This window comes from Sesamum indicum, linkage group LG4, assembly GCF_000512975.1.
Source record: "Sesamum indicum cultivar Zhongzhi No. 13 linkage group LG4, S_indicum_v1.0, whole genome shotgun sequence".
Classification (NCBI taxonomy): Eukaryota; Viridiplantae; Streptophyta; class Magnoliopsida; order Lamiales; family Pedaliaceae; genus Sesamum; species Sesamum indicum.
The window spans coordinates 9184680-9211507 of NC_026148.1; the positions used below are offsets into that span (position 1 = coordinate 9184680).

At 36.8% G+C, this 26828-nt stretch overlaps 2 protein-coding genes across 5 annotated transcripts; both read left to right on the plus strand.

Annotated features, from left to right (window-relative positions):
- On the plus strand, positions 10272–21521 carry LOC105160371 (glutamate synthase 1 [NADH], chloroplastic). Of its 3 annotated transcripts, XM_011077706.2 has the most exons (22): positions 10272–11076; positions 11165–11284; positions 11653–11766; positions 11869–12021; positions 12127–12227; positions 12314–12410; positions 12854–12963; positions 13275–13378; positions 13548–13727; positions 13802–14145; positions 14226–14296; positions 14389–14858; positions 14967–15836; positions 16070–16224; positions 16504–16665; positions 16850–18451; positions 18810–19025; positions 19109–19377; positions 19576–19881; positions 19983–20250; positions 20395–20652; positions 20795–21521. In XM_011077706.2, exons 1-22 carry the CDS (start codon positions 10666–10668, stop codon positions 21059–21061), a joined length of 6648 nt encoding a protein of 2215 aa, XP_011076008.1. In that variant the 5' UTR covers positions 10272–10665; the 3' UTR covers positions 21062–21521. The 3 variants fall into 3 exon arrangements, with proteins under 3 accessions (XP_011076008.1, XP_011076010.1, XP_020549074.1); XM_011077708.2 differs by lacking the exons at positions 10272–11076; positions 11165–11284; positions 11653–11766; positions 11869–12021; positions 12127–12227 and adding an exon at positions 12474–12609 and having other exon boundaries at positions 12321–12388; XM_020693415.1 differs by lacking the exons at positions 10272–11076; positions 11165–11284; positions 11653–11766; ... (1 more) ...; positions 12127–12227; positions 12314–12410 and adding an exon at positions 12477–12617.
- LOC105160369 (pentatricopeptide repeat-containing protein At3g49170, chloroplastic) lies at positions 22129–26686 on the plus strand. Of its 2 annotated transcripts, XM_011077705.2 has the most exons (5): positions 22129–24979; positions 25102–25184; positions 25267–25283; positions 25783–26008; positions 26147–26686. In XM_011077705.2, the coding sequence occupies exon 1, from the start codon at positions 22194–22196 to the stop codon at positions 24747–24749; it is 2556 nt and encodes an 851-aa protein (XP_011076007.1). In that variant the 5' UTR covers positions 22129–22193; the 3' UTR covers positions 24750–24979; positions 25102–25184; positions 25267–25283; positions 25783–26008; positions 26147–26686. The 2 variants fall into 2 exon arrangements, with proteins under 2 accessions (XP_011076007.1, XP_011076006.1); XM_011077704.2 differs by lacking the exon at positions 25267–25283.

Genomic DNA, 26828 nt, shown 5'->3' on the forward strand with positions numbered 1-26828 from the left:
AACCCAAAATATAAAAATATTAGAAAAATTGAAAATACTCCAAGATTCAGCCCATACACCCACAACATGCACCACACTCAACTAATAAAAACTATATTTGGACAAGTCCCTTTCCTTTTCTCAGCAACAAAACAATCAACAGTGTCAATCAATCACCCAATTTTTTTTCTTATTCAATTTAAATTTGATCAAATCAAATCAATTATACTTTTTATATAATTTATTATTTTTTATGAGCTATACATCAATTACATTATAAGTATATTATTTTTTTCATATAATTTATTCGAATTCTTTCAAATTCGATCTGAATTAAAATTCCTCGTCAACAGAAAGCTTTTCTTGTATTCAATGATTGATTGGTCTGTTTATAATTAGAATACTCACATTCATTCAATTCAATAAATCAAAAAGTGGAAAAGTTGGAAGCAACAACTTCAACTTCCTTCTTGTGTCAGTATACATGTCATATATAATACTTATGTATTAGTTTGAAATTTAATTTTATTTGTTTAATTTGGGGAATGGGAGTGGGAGTGGGAGTGTTGAATGATCGGCGGCTCTTCAGTGTCTGACTTAACTGACCCTTTCGGAGCAGAAAGGAGGGGAGGGTTTGATTAGCCGCTCACTTGCTGCAATGGCCAATCACTTTTCTCTTTCACTACTCGCAGAAAGGAGGGTTTGATTAGCCGCTCACTTGCTGCAATGGCCAATCACTTTTCTCTTTCACTACTCTTTCTTTTTAAATTAACGCTTCCAACCACGTTGACTGCCATTCCTTCACGTCTCTCACTCCACTCTACCTATTAACATCTATTGAAATAGGGAATTGTTACGTCCAATTTTCTTTTAAATTTTGGTATAATTATCTATAATTTTTTTATTATTTACAAAAATTATATTTAATAATTTTAATATTTATTTTTATCTAATAAATAAACTCCATTCATTAATCAAAATTTGTTGGAATTAGCAAAAAAAATTGAACAAAAAATTATATTTACTCTCGATCGACTTATTATAGGTCAACTTCTGACCAAACTACCATACATCTTTATAAAATAATGTATTTTGGGAGGTATATTTTATTTTTATGGGAGTTGATCTTATTAGAAAATGGAAAAAAAAACCACAAGTTTGGAAAATCAGCTTAGATTGTACATGATACTAATTTGCTTCTGAAGATAGTTGAAAAATAGAGAACTTTTTTTGCTCAATAAAAAAAGAAAAAAAAAGGGAAGGGGGTGGGGGGGGGGGACGCGTGATTTAGTACGCATGGCGTTGGAAATGAGGGTTATCATGTCAATTGACTGAGTAAAAATGTTGTGATGATGGCCTCTATTATTCATGTTGTGATATAATAACTTATTTTATGGTCGTATTAGCAAAGTGTCCAAATAAGATCAAATACTCAAATGTTTCTTCTAATTTGACAATCACCTTTTCTTGCATTACATGCCACTGGACCATGAGTCATGGTCCCTTAACTCCCAGACACACTGCACTCTCCTAACTGTATTTTTCCATGTCCCAAATTAAATTTAAGCCCCCCCTCCCCACCCCACCCCACCCCACCCCACCCCAAGAAAGAAAAAGAAATATAGAGAATCTAATTTATACATTTTCGATATGTGTATTTTTTTAGTTATTGTCAGTTCGAATTAGCAAAAAAAATTGAACAAAAAATTATATTTACTCTCGATCGACTTATTATAGGTCAACTTCTGACCAAACTACCATACATCTTTATAAAATAATGTATTTTGGGAGGTATATTTTATTTTTATGGGAGTTGATCTTATTAGAAAATGGAAAAAAAAACCACAAGTTTGGAAAATCAGCTTAGATTGTACATGATACTAATTTGCTTCTGAAGATAGTTGAAAAATAGAGAACTTTTTTTGCTCAATAAAAAAAGAAAAAAAAAGGGAAGGGGGTGGGGGGGGTAGACGCGTGATTTAGTACGCATGGCGTTGGAAATGAGGGTTATCATGTCAATTGACTGAGTAAAAATGTTGTGATGATGGCCTCTATTATTCATGTTGTGATATAATAACTTATTTTATGGTCGTATTAGCAAAGTGTCCAAATAAGATCAAATACTCAAATGTTTCTTCTAATTTGACAATCACCTTTTCTTGCATTACATGCCACTGGACCATGAGTCATGGTCCCTTAACTCCCAGACACACTGCACTCTCCTAACTGTATTTTTCCATGTCCCAAATTACCCCCTCCCCACCCCACCCCACCCCACCCCACCCCAAGAAAGAAAAAGAAATATAGAGAATCTAATTTATACATTTTCGATATGTGTATATTTATAGTTATTGTCAGTTCAGATCAATATTTTTATCAAGAACTTGATTATATTGAGTGATTTTAAATTCTTTGACACTTTGACAGAGTTATGAGTTGCTGACCCTGTGATCACGCTCAGAGAGAATTCATATTATTATACTGCAGCCCGTTTCTTGTTTTTTACTCATTAAAAAAAAATATTCCAGATCAACATTTCTGTCCTCTTGTAATAGAGGGGATTTGTCCATTCGCCGCATCGGGAAAAATGAAAGAATTAATTAATACAAGTGCAAGTTGTTAGGTTTTATAATAGTCATAATACATATTCATGCAATGCACAATAATAGCTGCTAACCCACGTTACGATGTTGTTTGTATCTGAAGTCTGATTGTGTATTTTATTCTTGCGCCATTATGTTTGTATTATTAGTGATCCTTTTTCGGTTCATGCTCTGATTTGGTGACTTCATTTTTGTGAAAGGGAAATTCGCTCATTTGTTCTTGAGAGAGAGTTGTAAGCCCTTCTTGAAAAGTGCAGCAGCTGGCAGAAGAATAGAGAAAAACAGACAGCAACTCTTTTTGTGATTCCCAGGTGGTGTATGCCCAAATCTGGTCAATTTAGGGCATTCACATATAAGTTTGTAACCCTTTACATAACAAGTTTGGTGGGTTTTTTGTGTTTTAAACACCCATTGTATAAATTACCTCAATATTAATAAATCGAGAAATACTTCGATATCTACATTAAGTAAAATAAATATTTATTACAACAAATTGCACATATTAAATGAAACAAATATCCACAAGTCTCATAAAATTCAAACGACCCTACACTGATCTAACGACACTATAATCCAACTAAAACTTAACAAGTACTCGAACAAAATTTATAAAATAAAATATTTTAAAAAAATCTAATTAAAAGAATACTAATATTTAGCCGTACTCGCCAATTTTTTTATATACACTAAAAAAGAAAAGTTTAGTTTGCTAGCTGGATTTCCCTGTCCTTATAATTAATTAACAACCCTCGACCCTGATTATTTAATTAATTAATTCTCGTTAATGATGCTTCTTGAAATCGATGACATTAAATTAAATATTATAATTAATCGGACCTCAGAAAAGACGCCGTTCACTTTAATAGTATATATAAAAAGTATTATTTCTCTCCTTATAACTTTTAAAATATTTATTCTGATTATAATAAAAAGATACATAACAGATACCCAGATTCTTTTATGCATCGAATTTTTTGTTGTAAAATTTATTCTAATTTTTACTCCATTCAATATATACGTACCACGTATATAATATTTTTGTTTAACTAAAATATATGATCTCATCTTTATACACATAGTGTGTGCATATTAAATAAAAGGTAAATTACAACGAGCTCAATTGAAATTTGACATAATCACGAATATTTTTTTATTATTTAAAAAGTTACAAATACCTCCATGATGTCTGATAAAATTACGTAGTCCTTGGTGGGTGGTCTGGAATTGTCAATTTTGCTCTTATTATTTTTTTAAAAAAATTATAAAAAAAATAGAATGTGGTGGATGAAAATTTTAAAAATTATATAAAAAAAACTCCACTTAACTCATAGAAAAAATAAATAAAATTATGATTCAAAATCCACAAGGACATTTTGATTATTTTGCCATAAAAATAGACAGAAGCCTAATAGAAACTAACGGATTTAGCTCATTATAGATGGTTATTAAAGTCAGTGAATATTGATAATTTTATCAACAATGAGAGTGTATTTATAATTATCAAATTTTAAAAAAAATATTATAATATACTCTTAATTAAAATAGAAAATAGAATAAAGTTTGACAAAGAAAATTCAATTTGGATTATTTGGTGGGATTGGAGGACCCAAAAACCGGAGCCTTAGGTTCGGACAAATTAAGCTAGAATTTTTTACTAGGTTGGGCAAGAACTGTAGCAAGGGGGGGATGTGAAAAGGTAAAAATGTGGTGGTAGGTATGGTGTGGGAGGGCAGGGGTGAAAAATTCCATGGTTGGAGTTGGAGGGTAGTTGTCTCACCTAACTCTATTAAAATTATTACATTTACTTGTATACTTTTTTATTAATTTATTGCACAAACTTGTGGTGCTTGTGGGCTCTCATCTAATTATTATTTGACTTTGTTTTTTGCTTCTGTTTCATGAATGTGACCTCAGAAATCAGACAGGTGTGTAAAATTTGACCAAAAACAGTTGATCTTCCCATCAACCTTCAGGATTGATAAATGTGGATTGTTTAAAGTGTAAATTACCACGCACTTGTGTAAAATTTATCATAATTATAAATACTTATTTTTTATTTAAAAAATTATATATATATCACCTCGTAACAACTTGTTATAAAGTAGTATTTGTTCAGACCACCGTTTATATAAAGATACTTATAATTATAACAGTCCTTATGAAAGCTCTTTGTAATTTACAATGATTTTTTATATATTTATTTCTCCGCAAATAATTATATTTTTTGGTTAATTAATTTTACTAATAACTTATTGTTCATCACACTTCTAAAACCAATCTGTTGTATTTCATTTCGTTCAATTAAATAAGTATAATTAAAAAAATAAATTACACACTGTTTGAGTGTGCTTCAATCATAATCTTAATTAATTTTAAGATTAATTATCTTGAAAGTTAAATTAAGTTGTCCATAAATATTATGGTGGTTCACCGACGACATATAGTTGGTGCAACAGTGACTGAAACTGCTCCTCAAAGCGAGCTCATATCAATCAATTGCTGAATGAAAATCTGCTATGACATGCGATCGAGACATTTATTACCCAAAAAGAAAAAATGAAAATCTGAACTAGGAAGATATCAACTTTTGGTAGCTGGATAGAATGTCAATTTCTCAGATTTCTTTTTCACTACTCAGTGGGGCCAGCAGCAGAATTGCTTTTTTTTTTTTAAATTAAATTTGATTGAATTAAATTAATTATAAAAATATGATATATTTATTATTTAATTGATTATTTTTTTTAAATTATACTTTAATCATACAATATGTGGTCCGTTGTGAAGAAACAGAAAAGGAATTAAAGAGAATTTTTTCCATTAACGATAATCTTAAAGTATCTAAGTTTTTATATAATCGCAATATGCTTTAATAAATCTCCGTACTTCTCACGCGAATAATACATTGACTAAACATAGCTTTATTCAACAGAGTGTTGCGACTCTGCCTCAATGCGCGCTAATGAGAAATATTAATTTTAAAGAAAATGGATTAAATCAGAGCCATGCGTTTCAAGTTTTATTCAGGGAATAATACTTGGGAATAATAGAAAATAATTACTGGCCAAGAAAAGAAAGGTCAAAAGGGCCAAAAAGAGAAGACAATGTAATATTATTATATTGGTTTTTTAATTGACAACGTGGTGATGGCCGACAAAAGCCAAGTACAAAATAGACTCTCATTTTATGAGTTTGAGTTTCACCAAATGGGTAAGTATTTGGCTGGAAGAGCATTTTTCTCGCTCTATCTCAGAGTATCCATTCACCCGAAACTGATCTGCTTCGTATATTAATTAAATCGAGAATTATTATAATTTATTATTTACTAATTTTAATATATCAAAGGAATTAATATAATATTAATTAAAACACAATAGAGCCACGTAGCCATGTGTGGATTGAGAGGAGACCCATGCCTTTAAACATGGGGTGGGGGCATTATTCTTTTCTATTCCATGCTTTATTAGTAACTATGGACCCCCAGATAGAGGCTTTAAAAATGGAAAATATTCTACTTTATTTTCTATGTCTCATATAATTATTATATACTTTAATATTACATATTATTATATGCTTTTAAATTTTTTAAAAGAAATATATAAGTATAGAGTGGTATAATATGATACAAAAATATAATAGAAAAAGTCGACTGCTTTATGAAGAGGTGGCCAGAAAAGGATGGGACTGGTGGAAGTTCTGAAAGTATATGAAATGTATATGGCATAAAGTTAACATTATTATTTTTTTTTATAAGTATAAAATTATTACACTGATAGTTACAAAAATGATAAAATTTAAAATTTACACGATTTTGTTGCTAATATCAGCATTTTTTGTTAAAACACAAACAAAATAGGGTCATGTGTAAATATTGAGTTTTTAAAGGGAATATATATATAATTTTAAAACTAAATTTATATTATTAAAAGAGGTCTAAATGTAATTAGCTCTTATTTTTATATGCATCATACTTTCCTATAATTTAATATGAACATAACTGTATTGTTCTAAGTTTTTTAAAAGAAATATCCAATTACATAGTAGTATAATACGACACGAAAATATAATAGAAAACGTCGACCGCTCTAAGAAGAGGTGGGCCGGAAAGGATGGGATTGGTGGAAGCTCCAAAGCAAATGAAATCTTTGTCCCCGACACATGAAGGGCGGTCGATTCATGGCATGCGGCCACGTCCATGTTGCCATCGCTGGCACTTCAACAACGGTTACCATCACACGCTTATCCATTGAACCATCCTCACAACACACATACACCTAAATTCGAAACTGTATCTTTATTGTGACAAACAAATGACCTGAATCGCACGGTTGTGGCACATAGTTTCGCCCCTCACCTCTGCAAAACCAAAAACAATACCATGGGCTACATTCCCCAAAATTCTTCACATTCTTCATACTATATTTCAAGAATATATATGTGTATAATGTCAACAACAAATCATATAGTTGCTAACAATACTTCCCTGTTAGGTAATTCTTGGTTTTATTTAATAAGTTACGGACATCATTAATTTTCAATATTTATATTCTCGATCTATGGTCTTTATCAACGTACTTTGTTTAATTATATAAATCATTCACGATGGCAAAATATAAAAAAATATTTTGTTAATGATATTGATAATTTTGAAGGATGCATGTGTAATTTTTTGGGAAAAATGCAAGCAACCCCCTTGTGATATCACAAATGAACAAATTACCCCCTTATGAAAAAATAAATAGCGATTTACCTCCCTGTATTTTTTAAAATACAAAAATTACTCCCTTATGATTTTTAAAATGAAGCAATTTACCTCCCTGTATAAGGAGGTAAATTGCTTCATTTTAAAAAGTATAAGGGGGTAAATTGCTATATTTTTTTCATAGGGGGGTAATGTGCTCTTTTTTAATATCACAGGGGGATAAATTGTTATTCACCCGTAATTTTTTAAAAAATATGGATGGTGTATGTAAATAAAATCGACTTTTTTTGTGGGTGTATGTGTAATTATTCAAACGACAATAATGTTTTATTTTATGTAAACAAACTGATGTATATATTAGTAACATTGGTTTATTTGCCATATAATAAACACATACACACTACATTATTAAACTCTCAATACTACTATACATACTGGATATATTAATTTTTTGACTTACTTCACTTTACTATTTATTGACAAGACAAGTAGTGTGTATCGAGAATAATTTTTTCATTAAATCTACTACCACATCACAAATCATAAATTGGAAGGTGTAAATGATCTGATGATGATGCATCGATCGGACTCATTTAGAAATATATTATTATATATTCTTGTACTTAATTATGAGGATATGGTTTTGCAATAATTACATTAATTAAATGATGTTTAGACATGGAACACACATGAAGTGAGAGTTTGTATCATCTGGTTGCTGTTGGCCGCATAAAACTGTCAGCACTTACAGTTGGCCGCGTCCCTAATGAAAAAGGGGCAGGTGAAATGTATCCCTACTCATATTCGTCATCCGTTTCATCACATTTACGTACCCAATGAAATCACCAAACTCGCCAAAATGTAATTTAACAAATCATTCTTCCACGCCCTTATCTATTTCTTTCCACTCATCCCTCAATTTATATTTTACGACTATTTGTCTATTTTTAATAATAGTTTTTATCTATTAAAATATTAACCATTCAGCTATTGAGCAGTTGAAACATATGCTATTAGAATATTAAATATCTTCATTTTAACTATGAACTTAATTTCCAACACATAGAATAAATGGGTTTGAATTCAATTAATTAATCACAATCAGAACATATATTATTTGTTGATCGATATAATAATAACAAAGTATTGAAGATTAATATTTTTTTTATTAAAAAAAGATATTATGTTTTTAGATAAAATTATTTTTACGCATATAGTACAAACAACTAAAATGTATAAAACCTTATGCCTTTTAAAAAATTCGCTAAAACTCTCCCTGATTTAAAAATAGGCAAATACCCTTAATGTATTTTCTTAAACATAGTTCAATCGTCTTTCTCCGTTAAATCTAACTAACAACGTTAATTTTCTCATAAAATGATCATTATATCCTTGCTTAATATAAAAATAGGGTGTCGACGTGTGCAGTCGTTGCCCCAATTTTTTTAATTATATTAATTAAATATAATTTAATTAATTAATGATATTTAAATAATTATAATAATTAAATATATAATTTAATTAATTAAAAATAATTTAAAATTAACAATTATAGTTTTTTATATTTTTAACTAATAGATATAAAAGAATCACTTAAAAAAGTAAAATATATATATATATATCATAAGGGCATTTTAGTTAAAAAAAATTATTAAAAAATAAGGTAAAAAATAATTTTAAATGCACAAAGAGTGCGTGTGATGTATTTTCGATTAATTACCAATAAAATGAATATTTTTTTACTGAGTGTGATACAAAATATAGAGGATAAAATACATTTTACTCAATACAAACACACACTTATAAATGAAAATGAAAAAGCTAGGTACCGAAAGGGTTACGAGGCAGGGGGCGTGGAGGGTCGGAGCCGAGGCTAGAGGCGGCTAAATGTTAAGGTAATAATGGGAAGGAAATGACGGATGTAACCTGGATTATTGTTTTGTTCCCCTAATGAACCATAAAAACATCACCATCGGCTAGGCTGAGCTGACCCACCACGAGCGGTTGTCGCCTGCCGCATACCCCACCCTTCCACGTGTTCCCCCACACTCACCTTTCTACTTGTCACCTCACTACTATAGATAAATATACTATAACACGACATGTGAAAAATCAATAATTTTCATATTTGAGAAAAATATAATATTATTACTATTCATTTTTATTATAAATGCAACTGATAAATAACTATAACATTTTTATATATTAGTACGACAATATAACATAAGATTGGTACATAATGCATGTATAAAAATACCGGAATAGTTGTAATACTCCGTCACATCCATCACATAAGATAATTTTGTGCATTCATAATCTTAATTTACCGTCAGCAATCATTTTATATTTATATTGATCTAATGATATTTATAATTTTTTAAAATAAAGAGTAATATTTATAATTATATCAAATTACAACAGCTTTTTATGAGATTTGTTATAATTGTAAATAATTTTTCATTGTTTGAAAGATTACAATTACCTATAAAATTAACGATCGCGTAACAAATACTTTCTATAATGGCCTGTCACGAGAAATATTTGTTGGACGGCTGTTAATACTAAAAGTGTATTTGTAAATTTCCGAATAATAAAAAGATAATTGTAATTATGACACATTTATGAAATTTCTTGAAATTTACCTTCATATTTATGATAAATATGATGAGTGCTTATTGTAATTTACATAATTTAATATGAAAAAGAAAAAAAATTCTAATTTGAATTAAGTTGACCAAATTAAATTAATCACAGAGTAAATATGATACACTTGTTATGTGATTTGTCACTTTTTCTAAATTGTATACCAATTACATGATAAATATATTGCATTTGTTATAAAATCAATTTTAAGTTGGATAGGGATTAAAATTTTCCAAAAATGAAAAAAATATGGAGCCCACGGGGTGGCAACTTGATTAAGGAGTAGATGTTATTATTATAGTGAAAGAAAGAAAGAACAGTGTGACGGGCCTCTATAAATTCACCACCTCACCACCTCGCCGAGGCTAAATCCATACACTCACAACCAGCTCACGGCGGCGTTTATTTCCTCCCCATGCTACTAGTTCTTATCAAAATCCCCTTCCCTCACATTTCGGATTCTTCGCCGTCGTGAATAATAAGGACTCTCTCTCTCTCTCTACCTACTATAGTATACTCTTCTTATTTATATTTCCACCCCCTCATTCTTCCTCCAGTTTAACCTCCTTTCCTTTTCACTCGCTTTTTCTCCTTCGTTTCCTGAAAATCCGTTGTTTTCGACAGCTTCCATCGCCTCTATTCTCACCAGATCTGATTAATTAACGCTTCTAAATTTGTGTGACTGAATTAATATTATAAGATAAGATTTCAAGCTGTTGGTTAATTCGGGATCCGGGAAAGATGTCGACGGTGTCAGGATCGGGGATTCAGAGAGGCTGCGGCGGCGGCTTGGTTAAGCCTGCAGCATGCGCACCGAGTCACCAGCTGAATGCGGTGGCGGCTTTGAGCCGAAGGGTTAGGGTCTCGCGGGAATTTACATCGAAGCAGAGGAGAGTAAACCTGGAGAATAGATTCGTTTGTGGCACGAGGCTTCGGGGTGTTGCTGCTCCGGATTTGGGTTCAGGCTCGGAGAGGTTTCATCTTTGGCAGACGGATGGACCGGGTCGGGCTCCGAAGCTACGTGTTGTTGTGAAGAATGCTCTGTCTCAGGTGCCGGAGAAGCCCCTCGGCCTTTATGATCCGTCCTTTGATAAGGACTCGTGTGGGGTCGGGTTTGTGGCGGAGCTTTCTGGAGAAAGCAGCCGTAAAACGGTATGGTAATAGCTACATGAAGAAAGGCATTAACTTTTGTGCATATACGTGTAGATGTTTGTATGTAATTCTTGTTCTGGGTGCGTAGGTTACGGATGCTGTAGAGATGTTGGTGCGCATGACGCATAGAGGCGCTTGTGGTTGTGAGACGAATACTGGGGACGGAGCTGGAATTCTCGTGGGGCTTCCTCATGATTTCTACAGAGAGGTTGGATGTTTTTTCTTCATCTTGGGTTTTAGTTACAAGCTTAGTTGTCAATTTGAAAAAAAAAAAAAAAAGAATGATTTCAGTTGAGGAGTTGGGGGAACTCAATCTTATTAGAGGTTGGGCTTGGTTATTTCTTATCTGATCTGCAGCTGCTTTCTATATTTCGGATTGATGGGTTTCCAGTTCGATTCGATTTTTGACTTGTATATACTTTGCATGAAGATCAGGTCAAACTGATTATACAGATAAACAAGTTATCTGTTTTTATTCAGCCTTGTTCCGCTTCCTATCGAAATTCCAATCAGTTAATATAATTCGAAATCAAATTCCTGAATTCTGGTGTGATGGTTTTTGGGTGTTGATATCAGGCTGCTAAAGATGCTGGCCTTGAGCTGCCCCCACCTGGAGAATATGCGGTCGGGATGTTTTTCTTGCCTACTTCAGATAGCCGGAGAGAACAAAGTAAAGTTGTATTCACAAAGGTAACTAAAGACTGATACCGTTGGTACTCTTATGACTGTTTTCACTATCTTTTATTGTTATAATGAGTTTTCTGATAAATCTTGGTCTGGATTATACTATAGGTGGCTGAATCACTTGGCCACACAGTTCTCGGGTGGCGTCTTGTCCCCACAGATAACTCAGGATTGGGCAAGTCTGCTCTGCAAACTGAGCCTATCATTGAGCAAGTTTTTCTTACTGCCACTCCCAGGTCAAAGGCTGATTTCGAACAACAGGTGCTTACTTCTAGTTCTGAAAATGATATCCTAACACGAGTTAAATAAGGTTCTGCTCCTTTTTCACTTGATGTCACCATTAATCCTTTTTTCGGATCCTTGCAGATGTACATACTACGCAGGGTTTCAATGGTAGCTATCCGAGCTGCTTTGAACCTTCAACATGGAGGAGTGAGAGACTTCTACATATGTTCTCTATCCTCGAGGTTTGTTGCAGCGCACAGCGAATATGTGGAATGTTTCAGTCACTGAGTAAATTTTGATTCGACCTTTATGTGTGGTTTTTTCACAGGACTATCGTCTACAAAGGTCAGTTAAAGCCCGACCAGTTGAAGGAATACTACTATGCTGATCTTGGCAATGAAAGGTTTACGAGCTACATGGCCCTGGTAAATATTTTATCCATTCTCTGTTTTATTTCTATGCTGACTTCATACTTCAACAACGAACAGCATGGGACCAACCGATTAACTGAAGCGATGCAAGGTTGAGGAATGACTTCTGAGGCATTGACGTATGAATGATCTCTTAAGTTCTTCCACACCCTTGATCACTATTTGATTTTGGATGCCGGATTGGATTCTTTGGGTGAGTTGGTAAGGAACCTCATTATGAAGTAAATAATGTTTGCAGAAACTTGGTGTGGTTCTGCTATGATCCACCTTTTAAGATAAAACCTTTCTTATGGTGAAAGGAGTTTGTGTTCGGTCAAGTATTATAGTGTTCCATGCCGTATGAAAATTGGAAGTGCCATCAACATCGAGTTCTATTACTCCATCACTTGATTGAATCAGAATTTGTAATTATCTTATGCTCTGGATTTTTGTTTCAGGTACATTCTAGATTCTCAACGAACACATTTCCTAGTTGGGATCGAGCGCAGCCCATGCGTGTCCTTGGGCACAATGGAGAGATTAACACACTTAGAGGCAACGTGAATTGGTGGGTCTTTTGTTTTTCTTCTAGGTGCTCCGCCTTATCACTTCGGAGATAGCTCTTGCATTCGAAAACATGGTTTTAGCGTTAATTTTTCAGTTCGAATCTATTTGGTCATTCTTTTTATATTCTGCGATTGCCTTCTGATTGTTATTCTCAGCTAAACTGGTATATATACACATTGGATGTAACATGTATTGGTGCCTGACTGCCTGATACAGGGTGGACTGGATATTGTTATTTCAAAACTCTGTTTTTGTGTTTTCAGTCATTGTCATAAGCAGAAAACCCATCGAGAACTGTTGCTTTATGTGTAGGATGAGGGCTCGTGAAGGTCTCCTAAAATGCAAGGAGCTTGGCCTGTCAAAAACAGAGATGAAGAAGCTTCTGCCGATTGTAGATGCCAGCTCATCAGATTCAGGTTGTAAAATTGCCAAACTTTTATTTCATTAGCTTGCACATGCATGAGCATGGTGCATCAACTATAAAGCACAGTTCGCTCAAGAATCAACAGCATTACTTCACTTCTTATGATTAGTCTATCGTTGCTCTTTGATATTTATCTGATTTTCCTGAGATCTTTCTGTTAGGTGCATTTGATGGGGTACTTGAGCTTTTGGTTCGAGCTGGTAGAAGTCTTCCTGAAGCTGTTATGATGATGATTCCAGAAGCCTGGCAAAATGACAAGAATATGGATCCTAACCGGAAGGCTCTATATGAATATTTCTCAGCTCTAATGGAACCATGGGATGGCCCTGCTCTTATATCATGTATGTCCTGTTAGAAGATAATAGCTTCTTGTAATTGTGGTATTTGCTTGATTCTTACATGGAATACTTTGCAGTTACTGATGGAAGGTATCTTGGAGCTACATTGGATCGAAATGGGCTGCGTCCAGGTCGCTTTTACATAACACACAGTGGCAGAGTTATCATGGCAAGTGAAGTTGGAGTTGTCGATATTCCCCCAGAAGATGTATCCAGAAAAGGAAGACTTAATCCTGGTATGATGCTGCTAGTGGACTTTGAGAAGCATATTGTTGTAGACGATGAAGCCTTGAAGCAACAATACTCGCTTGCTAGACCTTATGGAGAGTGGCTGAAAAGGCAAAAGTTTCAGTTGAAAGACATAGTTGAATCTGTTCAGGAATCTGACAGGAGTCCTCCTCCCGTAGCTGGTGTTTTACCGGTTAGTGTACTTCTAATCTCTTTACTGATTTTTTCTTCCCCCCACTTTCACAAGCTAATGTGGGTCAGTCACATTTTTAGGCATCTCCTGAGGATGAAAACATGGAAAGCATGGGAATTCATGGTTTGTTGTCACCATTAAAGGCCTTTGGGTATGTCATTCCTCTACTTTTTTTTTCATGGTTGATACATCTGTTGCTATCCCATTACTCATCAGGTCACTTAATGGTCTACTTTTGTGTAGTTATACTGTTGAATCCCTGGAGATGCTGTTATTACCTATGGCTAAAGATGGCATTGAGGCCCTTGGTTCGATGGGGAATGATGCTCCATTGGCAGTGATGTCTAACAGGGAGAAACTTACGTTTGAATATTTCAAGCAGATGTTTGCTCAGGTCACAAACCCTCCGATTGATCCTATTCGGGAGAAGATTGTTACCTCAATGGAGTGCATGATTGGTCCAGAAGGTGATCTTACAGAGACCACAGAAGAGCAATGTCATCGCTTGTCACTGAAAGGTCCTCTGCTATCCATTGAGGAAATGGAAGCAATGAAAAAGATGAACTACAGAGGCTGGAGAAGCAAAGTTCTTGACATTACATACTCCAAGGGACGTGGTAGGAAAGGCTTGGAAGAGACTTTAGACAGAATATGTAATGAAGCGCATAATGCAATCAAGGAGGGTTATACAACACTAGTGCTTTCTGACAGAGGTAACATGTCCTGCATCTTGGGAAAGATGATTAGAAGGTTGTCTTTTCTTGTATTAATATAATGTTGTTTATTGAATTTAATGATCATCTTTCCTTTGATTCATGTAGCTTTCTCATCTAAGCGTGTCGCTGTCAGCTCCCTCTTGGCAATTGGTGCTGTACATCATCATCTAGTAAAGAAGCTTGAGCGAACCCGTGTTGCACTGATTGTCGAATCTGCTGAGCCCCGTGAAGTGCACCATTTTTGTACACTTGTAGGCTTTGGTGCTGATGCAATCTGCCCTTATTTGGCTATAGAAGCCATTTGGAGATTACAGGTTGATGGAAAAATTCCTCCCAAAGCAACTGGTGAATTCCACACCAAGGAGGAGCTTGTAAAGAAATACTTTAAAGCTAGCAACTATGGCATGATGAAGGTCCTTGCCAAAATGGGTATATCAACTTTGGCCTCATATAAGGGTGCTCAGATCTTTGAGGCAGTGGGCCTCTCGTCGGAGGTAATGGAACGATGCTTCTCAGGAACCCCAAGCAGAGTGGAGGGTGCCACTTTTGAAGCACTTGCACATGATGCACTTCAGTTGCATGAGCTAGCTTTTCCAACACGTGCAACACCACCTGGCAGTGCTGAGGCTGTAGCACTTCCTAATCCAGGAGAATATCACTGGAGGAAAGGTGGTGAAATTCACCTAAATGACCCCCTTGCTATTGCAAAGTTGCAAGAAGCTGCCCGATCCAACAGTGTTGCTGCCTACAAAGAATACTCTAAACGAGTCCAGGAACTGAACAAGTCCTGTAATTTGAGGGGTCTTCTGAAATTTAAAGAGGCTGAAGTAAAGGTTCCTCTGGAAGAGGTTGAACCCGCGAGTGAGATTGTAAAACGTTTTTGTACTGGAGCAATGAGCTATGGATCAATATCATTGGAGGCACATACTACACTTGCAATTGCAATGAACAAGATTGGTGGAAAGTCAAATACTGGTACACTGCCAATGTTTTTTCTTCTGATGTGTGTCTTTGATAAAAATCTCTTTTTGTTTGCCGAGCAAGTTTTTTCTATCATTGCTTGTGGTTTACAGAAAACGGTGAAAATGGAAGCATATTTCTCAGTTAGCTTTATACAAACTTGTCTTGCTTACATGGCATATTCATTTTTTAATTTCGATTACGTAAACTTCTCTTTGTTGTTTTAAATTTTTAAACTTCATGTATAGGTGAGGGAGGTGAACAACCTTCTCGCATGGAACCTCTTCCAGATGGTTCAAGAAATCCAAAGAGGAGTTCTATTAAGCAGGTCGCCAGTGGAAGATTTGGAGTTTCTAGTTATTACCTTACAAACGCGGATGAGTTACAGATAAAAATGGCTCAGGTATATTGTTTGTGTCACCCTTGTATTTTTAATGATGGTATTTCATGGTCTGTGCTGTTCACACCGTTTGTATTATCTCTTGCACTCTGGTTGGAACAAAGGTTCCTTTTCTTTATGAATTTACGTTCATGGACAGATGTTGCTGTATCAGCAAAGCACCTTATGGTGTCTTTGCATCATTAAATGACCTGAATTTGCCATTTGGTGAGAATGTTTACTTCACACGCTTTTTATGTGAATTCTTATTGTGTTGCTAATTTTGGGTGTTTCATGCTGCAGGGAGCAAAACCTGGTGAAGGGGGTGAACTTCCGGGGCATAAGGTCATTGGTGACATTGCTGTGACCAGGAATTCAACAGCTGGGGTAGGACTCATCAGTCCTCCTCCTCATCATGACATCTATTCGATTGAAGATCTTGCACAATTGATTCATGACCTTAAGGTGGTTCTTGATGCTTTAACCATATTATTCTCCAAAATGATCATTTAATTCATATAAGGTCCTTAAGAACTTCTTTTTATGAGTGTTTTCCGTGATTATCAAACTTGTAGTTTGGTTGTGTCTATTTTTTTCCCCTCAGTTATACATGTTTTTCATACTTTTCTTTGCTGACACATTTGTGTAGAATGCAAATCCCGGTGCTCGTATAAGCGTTAAGTTGGTTTCTGAAGCTGGTGTTGGAGTGATTGCCAGTGGGGTTGTTAAGGGTCATGCTGATCATGTCTTGATCTCTGGTCATGATGGAGGCACGGGAGCTGCAAGATGGACTGGAATCAAAAGTGCTGGTCTTCCATGGGAGCTTGGTCTTGCAGAGACCCACCAAACATTAGTTGCTAATGATCTTCGTGGTCGAACTGTTCTGCAAACAGATGGCCAACTAAAAACTGGAAGAGATGTGGCTATTGCAGCTCTTCTTGGTGCAGAGGAGTTTGGATTTAGCACTGCCCCTCTGATAACATTGGGCTGCATCATGATGCGGAAGTGCCATAAAAACACTTGCCCTGTTGGTATTGCCACTCAAGATCCAGTTCTTAGGGAAAAGTTTGCTGGTGAACCAGAACATGTCATCAACTTCTTCTTCATGTTGGCAGAAGAGGTAAGGGAGATCATGTCTCAGCTTGGATTCCGAACACTCAATGAAATGGTGGGCCGTTCTGACATGCTTGAACTCGATAAAGATCTGGTCAAGAACAATGAGAAGCTTAAGAACATTGATTTGTCTTTGTTACTTCGACCAGCTGCTGATATCAGACCAGATGCTGCTCAGTATTGTGTGCAAAAACAGGATCATGGGTTGGACATGGCTTTGGATAACAAACTTATATCTTTAGCCAAGCCTGCCTTGGACAGAAGTCTACCTGTGTATATCGAGTCACCCATTTGCAATGTAAACCGAGCAGTTGGAACCATGCTAAGCCACGAAGTGACGAAGCGCTACCATTTGGCGGGACTTCCTTCGGATACAATTCATATCAAACTAAATGGAAGTGCGGGCCAGAGCCTTGGAGCTTTTCTGTGTCCTGGCATCACACTGGAGCTTGAAGGTGACAGCAATGATTATGTTGGGAAAGGCTTGTCAGGTGGGAGAATTATTGTTTATCCTCCTCAAGGAAGCAAATTTGATCCGAAGGAGAACATTGTCATTGGAAATGTAGCGCTTTATGGGGCCACAACTGGAGAGGCTTATTTTAATGGGATGGCGGCAGAAAGATTCGCCGTTCGCAATTCTGGGGCTAAAGCAGTAGTGGAAGGTGTGGGTGACCATGGGTGTGAGTACATGACTGGTGGAACTGTTGTAGTGCTGGGCAAGACTGGAAGAAACTTTGCTGCTGGCATGAGCGGGGGGATTGCATACGTTCTCGATATTGATTCTGCTTTCCGATCCCGATGCAATCTGGAGTTGGTAGATCTTGATCCTGTTGAGGATGATGATGATATTCTGACTCTTAGAATGATGATACAACAGCATCAGCGCCACACAGGCAGCCAGTTAGCTAAGGATGTGCTTGCTGAATTTGACTCTCTCTTACCTAAATTTATCAAGGTCTTCCCTCGTGACTATAAACGCATTCTTGCAAGTAAGAAAGCAGAGGAAATTTCAAAAGTGGCCGCTGAAAATGCTGCCAAGGAAGATGAGGTGCAAGAAGAGGCAGAGTTGATGGAGAAAGATGCTTTTGAAGAGCTTAAGAAGCTTGCAGCTACATCTGCCAATGCAAAACCCAGTCAGGTAATTCTTTTCTGTAATTCATCTGCAACGTAAGCCCTGATAAAATCACTTGTCCTAAATTTTAGGACGAGAAGGGTGCATAGACTTTGTTTCGTAAGCAACATGACATCCTCTTTTGGATGTTTACTGGTGCATTGAATAATTAGTAATTTACTGAATGTCTCTTTATGTGCTTAAACTTATTTTATCTGGGAGAATGTCTCTCTAATAACTTATAGGTATTCATTGCTAAGGCGATTCAGGAGAGTGATGTTTTGTCTTCTATTCTTTCTATTTTGGTTGTTGATTCTATGTGAATCTATTGATCAAAAGCAGCTTGTTGGGTCCATCAGTTTCTAAAGAGTTTCTGAATGGATAGGTTGAACAACAAAAATCATTGAAGAGACCAACACGGGTGCCTGATGCTATCAAGCATCGGGGTTTTGTTGCTTATGAGCGAGAGGGGATTTCATATAGGGATCCAAATGTTCGAGTGAATGACTGGAATGAAGTCATGGAAGAGTTAAAGCCTGGACCATTGTTGAAAACTCAATCTGCTCGCTGTATGGATTGTGGTACTCCCTTTTGCCATCAGGTAAGAAAGTTAGTGGTATTTGTCCACTTTAATTGGATTATTTTTCTTAAACAGTACTGACCTCATGTAAATGGAACTTGCAGGAGAACTCTGGATGCCCTCTTGGGAATAAGATACCTGAATTTAATGAATTGGTGTACCAAAATAGATGGCGTGAAGCATTAGACAGGCTTCTGGAGACCAACAACTTCCCAGAGTTCACAGGTCGTGTATGCCCTGCACCTTGTGAAGGGTCTTGTGTACTTGGTATCATAGAAAATCCTGTTTCTATCAAAAGTATAGAGTGTTCCATCATAGATAAAGCTTTTGAGGAGGGATGGATGGTGCCACGACCTCCTTTGAAGAGAACTGGGTATGTTTTTTCTATGCATTCCATCATATTACATTGTCTGTTGCTTTTATATAGATTGATTTATTTCTTTCCTCCTGAAGCAATACTTTATCTCTGCCTTCAGTTTTTTGGCCTGGTTGTATATATATGTGTGTGTGTGTGTCTGAGCTGCTATGCTCATCTGTGGAAAATAAGGTGTCAATTACCTCATTATTTCAGAAAAAGAGTTGCTATTGTTGGAAGCGGGCCTTCTGGTTTAGCTGCTGCTGATCAGTTAAATAAGATGGGTCACTCTGTGACGGTATTCGAGCGTGCTGACAGAATTGGTGGTCTAATGATGTATGGAGTGCCGAACATGAAGGCTGACAAAATAGATATAGTCCAGAGACGGGTTGACCTCATGGAAAAGGAAGGTGTCAACTTTGTCGTTAATGCTAATGTTGGAAAAGACCCTTCATACTCCCTAGATCGGCTTCGTGAGGAGCATGATGCCATTGTTTTGGCTGTAGGAGCCACAAAACCAAGGTTTGCTATAATGACTTGCGCAATTCTTAATTGACTTTTGAGTTTGAACGTTGTCACACGCAAAGATGAGATTAACTGATGAACTCTGACTAATCTGGCAGGGACCTTCCTGTTCCTGGACGAGACCTTTCTGGTGTGCATTTTGCAATGGAGTTTCTTCATGCAAACACAAAAAGCTTACTAGATAGCAAACTTCAGGACGGAAACTATATCTCTGCTAAGGGCAAGAAAGTGGTGGTGATTGGTGGAGGTGATACTGGCACAGACTGTATTGGGACATCTATTAGACATGGATGCAGTAGTGTTGTAAATCTAGAGCTTCTCCCCGAGCCACCACGTACCAGGGCTCCAGGCAACCCTTGGCCTCAGGTTTAACAAGTTCCTCCTAGTCTGGCTATTCTGGCGAATAGGCTTTATACAGTCCAGTCTCTTCTTTTTTCCCTCTTCTTTGCCATTTCCTCATTTTATTTCCTGAACAACAAAGTGAACTTCCAATTTCTACAATGTTGGCAGTGGCCCCGCGTATTCCGCGTAGATTATGGACATCAGGAAGCTGCTACCAAGTTCGGTAGAGATCCGAGGTCGTACCAAGTGTTGACAAAACGCTTTATAGGAGATGAGAATGGAGTGGTGAAAGGACTTGAGGTCGTGCACGTCAACTGGGAGAAGGATGCAAGTGGAAGATTTCAATTTAAGGAAGTCGAAGGTTCAGAGGAGATTATTGGAGCCGATTTGGTGTTGCTGGCCATGGGATTCCTTGGCCCTGAAGAGGTTAGTAACCGATAAAAGTATGGCTTTCTTTTTTTCCATTCCCTTCATTAATCTAGTGCTGTGGGGCACGAGAAAAACCACAGGATGGTTTGTTGTTGGGTTTCAACCAACGTGAATTATTAACATTTCCCTTCCCTTTCAGACGCTTGCTGAGAAACTGGGATTGGAACGAGACAACCGATCAAACTTTAAAGCCGAATATGGCCGCTTCTCAACCAATGTCGAAGGGGTCTTTGCAGCTGGGGACTGCCGACGTGGACAATCTCTAGTGGTGTGGGCAATCTCTGAAGGCAGACAAGCAGCTGCCCAAGTTGATAAATATCTCAGTGATGCCACTGTTGCTAGCGAAGGAGATGAAGAATTTGTAAAGAGGCAACAAGACAGCAACAGACAAAGGGTAATGACATAGTTGTCTTCGGCTTCTTGGTGGTACCTACAAGGTTCGAAACTGGGAACCTCAATTATCCCGTTCAAATGCTCTTTCCTGGAACAATCACCTTCAGACGACGAAGATCATAAGGTGCATGCCTGAGAAGCAACAGGAGGCTGGTAGAATCGGCAATGGTGTTTATCAGGGTGGACCTTAGGATTTAGTATTATGGTAGTTTGTCTCTTTGTTTATAAGTTGTAGCATGATTGTTCGTTTTAAGTGCTGGCGCGGATTGCCAGGTTTAAGGGAATAAATAATAAATGTACAGGTTGTCTGTCTGTTAAATACATGGGGGGGATTTTAGTTTTGCCAAATTACTTTATTCACTTGTGGTTTTTCCAGTCCCATTGAACTGTTATTGCATTATTTTCTGGAATGGTTGTTCGTACCATTGTTCTTAACCATGATGATGATGATTTTGTAATACTCTCTTCGTTAACACTTGTTCCTGCATGAAAGGCTTTAAAATTGGATTTGTTAGATTTGTACGTTTTGTCTGATCGTCAATCAGATGGGCTTGTGATAATTGGCTTATTAGAAATTTTAACTGATTGCTTTATGTCACTAAAATGGGAGTATTTAAATCTGGCCAGCAATGTTAGGTAATATCAAGTAGTGTGGATTTGTAATGGTAAATGGGGATTAGTGCAAATATTCAGCTTACTCTCTATTAGTAATCAAGGGCTTGAATGTAAAAATATTACTTGATATAGCTTTATTTTATTTAATCATTGTGATTAATTTAAAATGAGTAGGGGCCCTAATAAAGTAACCCTTTCCTAATCCCTTTCAAGAACTCAAGACATTAGCGTCATTTTGAATTGTGTGGTTCTGGAAGAAAAATGAACTTCATCAATATTTGTTTAAATCTAATAAATAGATAACTACATCAATTAAAATTTATCGAATTTATTGATATTATAAAAATTTATATTTATTTTTAATTAATTTATTACTAATTTAAATAAATATTAATTGAGCAAACCACCGTTATAAAATATGTATCTGCATTATCATGTTAAAGGATAAATTGGTAATCATAAACTATGACATGCAGACAATAACAAAAATTGAGAAAAGGGTTTGATTTTAGAGAGAGAATTATGAAAAGATGATAAGCCTTTCTCTCCCTTCCCCCACCTCCCCTTCACTCAAAGTTAATCGCCACAATGTCACCTCCCTCCGACCTCCCCGAAGCATCACCTTCCAAACACTCAAAGACCGTCTCATCCGCCAAGCAGATGCCGGCCGCGTTCAGGAAGCAATCTCTATTCTTGATCTCATGTCCCGCACTAATCTCACCCCAGACCTCACCACCTACTCCGTGCTCCTCAAGTCCTGCATCCGTACCCGGAACTTCGAACTGGGTCAACTTGTCCACTCCAAGCTTACCGCCTCGAGGCTCGGGCTTGATGCTATTGTGCTCAATTCGCTCATTAGTTTGTACTGGAAATGCGGCGACTGGAGAAAAGCGGAAGAGATATTTAGTTCTATGGGTGAAATGAGGGACTTGGTTTCGTGGAGTGCGATGATTTCGTGTTACGCGCATAATGGTTTGAATATGGAAGCAATATTTCTGTTTTGCGAGATGCTGGAGTTTGGGGAGTGGCCGAATGAATTTTGCTTCTCCGCCGCAATTCGGGCGTGTTCAAGTCGAGAATATGCGAGGATTGGGTTGGTGATCTTTGGATATTTGATGAAGACTGGATTCTTTGAGTCTGATGTGTGCGTTGGGTGCGCATTGATTGATTTGTTCGTAAAGGGGTTTGGTGATTTGGAGTCAGCAAACAAAGTGTTCGACAAAATGCCCGATAAGAACGCTGTTTCTTGGACTTTGATGATTACGAGGCTTGCTCAAATGGGGTCTCCAAGAGATGCGATTGGCTTGTTTATGGATATGGTTGTTTCGGGGTTTGTTCCTGATCGGTTTACATTTAGTAGTGGTTTATCGGCTTGTTCCGAACTGGGAGCACTACGTATTGGACGGCAGTTGCATGGTTGGGTTGTCAAGAATGGTTTATCTTTGGATGTCTGTGTGGGATGTAGTTTGGTGGATATGTATGCGAAATCTACAGTGGATGGATCCATTGATGACTCTAGAAAAGTTTTTGATAGAATTCCGGAGCATAATGTCATGTCATGGACTGCGATTATCACTGGATATGTGCAAAATGGGGGGCGTGATGACGAAGCTATTGCATTGTATTGTAGGATGATAACAGAGGGTAGAGTTAAACCAAATCATTTTACATTTGCTGGTTTGTTGAAGGCATGCGGGAATCTATTTAATCCGGCATTGGGTGAACAAGTATATGGACATGCATTGAAATTGGGTCTTGCAACAGTCAATTGTGTTGGTAATTCTCTAATTAGCATGTATGCCAAGAGTGATAGGATGGAAGATGCACAGAAAGCCTTTGAATTCTTATTTGATAAGAATTTGGTTTCTTATAATGCATTAGTCAATGGTTACACCAGAAATTTGGATGCTGATGAGGCTTTTCAAATATTTAATCAAATTGAAAATTTTAGTGTTGGTCTTGATGCTTTTACATTTGCTAGTCTCCTGAGTGGAGCTGCGAGTACTGGAGCAGTTGGGAGAGGAGAGCAAATACATGCTCGCTTACTGAAAGTAGGATTTGAGTCTAACCTTTGTGTTTGCAATGCTTTGATCTCCATGTACACTAGGTGCGGTAACATAGAAGCTGGATATCAAGTTTTCAGCGAAATGGAAGATCGAAATGTAATATCATGGACATCTATCATCACAGGTTTTGCTAAACACGGATTTGCTAAAAGAGCTTTGGAATTATTCCAGCAAATGCTCGATTGTGGTATAGAACCCAATGAGGTTACTTATATTGCTGTATTGTCAGCTTGTAGTCATGCAGGCCTAATTGATGAGGGATGGAGGCATTTTGACATGATGTACAAAGAGCACGGGATAAGACCAAGAATGGAACACTATGCATGCATGGTCGATATATTAGGAAGAGCAGGATTTTTGGACAAAGCCGTAGAGTTCATTAATTCAATGCCTTTTATTGCTAATGCTCTAGTCTGGCGCACGTTGCTAGGTGCCTGTCGTGTTCATGGTAATATGAAACTTGGTAAACATGTTGCTGAGATGATCCTTCAACAGGATCCAAATGATCCAGCAGCACATGTCTTACTATCAAACTTGTATGCTTCTATGAGCCAGTGGGAAGATGCAGCGAGAATTAGAAAAGGCATGAAAGATAGGAATTTGGTGAAGGAAGCAGGTTGTAGCTGGATAGAAATTGCAAACAAGGTGCATAAGTTTTATGTAGGGGATACCAAACACCCCGAGGCTAGGGAGATATATGAAGAATTAGATCATTTGGCAATCAAAATAAAAGAGATGGGCTATGTCCCAGACACGAATTTTGTACTGCATGAAGTGGAGGAGGAGCAGAAGGAACAATATTTGTTTCAGCATAGTGAGAAAATAGCTTTGGCATACGGTCTTATAAGCACATCAAAGCCAAAACCAATCAGAATTTTTAAAAATCTTCGAGTATGTGGAGATTGTCATGCTGCAATGAAGTACATATCAGTGGCAACTGGGAGGGAGATAGTGTTGAGGGACTCAAATAGGTTTCACCACATCAAGGATGGGAAATGCACGTGCAATGATTATTGGTGAATGATCTAATTTCAACTGCAACGAGTGAAGGCACAAGTTTCCCTATGGTTTATGCACTTTGTCGTTGCCCTATATAGGTGGCTGAATCACTTGGCCACATAGTTCTTGGGTGGCGTCTTGTCCCCACAGATAACTCAGGATTGGGCAAGTTTGCGCTGCAGCCCAAGCCTGTGATTGAGCAAGTTTTTCTTACTGCCACTCCCAGGTCAAAGGCTGATTTTGAACAACAGGTGCTTACTTTTAGTTGTGAAAATGATATCCTAAGACGAATTAAATAAGGTTCTGCTCCTTTTTCGCTTTTTGTCACCAGTAATCCTTTTTACGTGTCATTGCATATGTACATACTATGCAGGTTTCAATGGTAGCTATTCGAGCTGCTTTGAACCTTCAACATGGAGGAGCGAGAGACTTCTGCATATGTTCTCTATCCTCGAGGTTTGTTCTTGCGCCCAACGAATGTGGAATGTTTTAGTCATCGAGGAAATTTTAGTTCGACCTTTGTGTGGTTTTTAAACAGGACTGTCGTCTACAAAGGTCAGTTAAAAGCCATTGATGTATGAATGATCTCTTAAGTTCTTCCACACCCTTGATCACCATTTGATTTTAGATGCCAGATTGGATTCTTTCAGTGAGTTAGTAAGGAACCTCATTATGAAGTAAATAATGTTTGCAGAAACTTGGTTGGTTCTGCCATGATACACTTTTTAAGATAAAACCTTTCTTATGGTGGAAAGGAGTTTGTGTTCGGTCAAGCAGCATAGTGTTCCGTGCTGTCTGAAAATTGGAAGTGCCATCAACACAGATTTTGTTGCAAAAAGAGTTTTATTACTTCATCACTTGATTGAAATAGAATTTGTGATTAATGGAGAAATTAACACACTTAGAGGCAATGTGAATTGGTGGGTCTTGTTTTTCTTCTATGTGCTCCTCATTATCACTTCGGAGATAGTTCCTGCATTTGAAAGCATGGTTTTAACATAAATTTTTTAGTTGGAATCTATTTGAAAGCATTGTTTTAACGTTAATTTTTCAGTTGGAAAGCTGCTGCCAAGTTCGGTAAAGATCCGAGGTCGTACCAAGTGTTGACAAAACGCTTTATAGGATATGAGAACGGAGTGGTGAAAGGACCTGAGGTTATGAGCATCAATTGGGAGAAGGATGCAAGTGGAAGATTTCAATTTAAGGAAGTTGATGGTTTAGAGGAGATTATTGAAGCTGATCTGGTGTTGCTGGCCATGGGATTCCTTGGCCTTGAAGAGGTTAGTAACTGATAAAAGTATAATTTCCCTTTTTCCATTCCCTTCATTAATCTAGAGCTGTGGGGCACGAGAAAAACCACAGGACAGTTTGTTGGGTTTCTACCAACTTGAATTATTAACATTTCCCTTCCCTTTCAGACGCTTGCTGACAAACTGGGATTGGAACGAGACAACTGATCAAACTTCAAAGCTGAATATGGCCGCTTCTCAACCAATGTCGAAGGGGTCTTTGCAGCTGAGGATTGTCGAATATGGACAATCTCAACCAATTGAAGGCAGACAAGCAGCTATCCAAGTTGACAAATATCTCAGTGATGCGGAAGGAGATGAAGAATTTGTAAAGAGGCAACAAGACAGCAATAGACAAGTAATGACATAGTTGCCTTCGGGTTCTCTTCGGTCCCTACAGGGTTCGAACTAGGAACCTCAATTCTCTTGTTCAAAGGCTCTTTTCTGGAACAATCTCATTCGGACAACGAAGATTGTAAGCTGCATGCCTAAGAAACAATAGGAGGCTGGTAGAATCAATAATGGGGTTTATCAGGGTGGACCTTAGGGTTTATTATTATGGTAGTTTGTGTCTCTCTGTGTAAGTTGTTAATCTTTAGTGTAATGTTTGCTATTGGATTCAAGAATTTGGATGGTGGAATTTTAAATTTATTGCACCTATTTGTATAATTTCGTGCCCCAAGAATTTGAATATCTTTGACATTGATTTTACATTTTCTTCTCAAATTAGTTCATTAGTTCAATGCCTTTTAGTAAAATGTAAACATCATTATCAAAATGCATGTTTTGACGATATTCATTTTTCTGTTCA

What these genes read in the sequence shown, in the direction of transcription:
- LOC105160369 (XM_011077705.2), top strand. Translation starts at nt 22,194, where the DNA reads ATGATAAGCCTTTCTCTCCCTTCCCCCACCTCCCCTTCACTCAAAGTT.
- LOC105160371 (XM_011077706.2), top strand. Translation starts at nt 10,666, where the DNA reads ATGTCGACGGTGTCAGGATCGGGGATTCAGAGAGGCTGCGGCGGCGGC. An exon ending in GAGAAAGCAGCCGTAAAACG is followed by an intron (nt 11,077 to 11,164) that starts GTATGGTAATAG and finishes CTGGGTGCGTAG; the next exon opens with GTTACGGATGCTGTAGAGAT. An exon ending in GTACTCCCTTTTGCCATCAG is followed by an intron (nt 19,026 to 19,108) that starts GTAAGAAAGTTA and finishes TGGAACTTGCAG; the next exon opens with GAGAACTCTGGATGCCCTCT.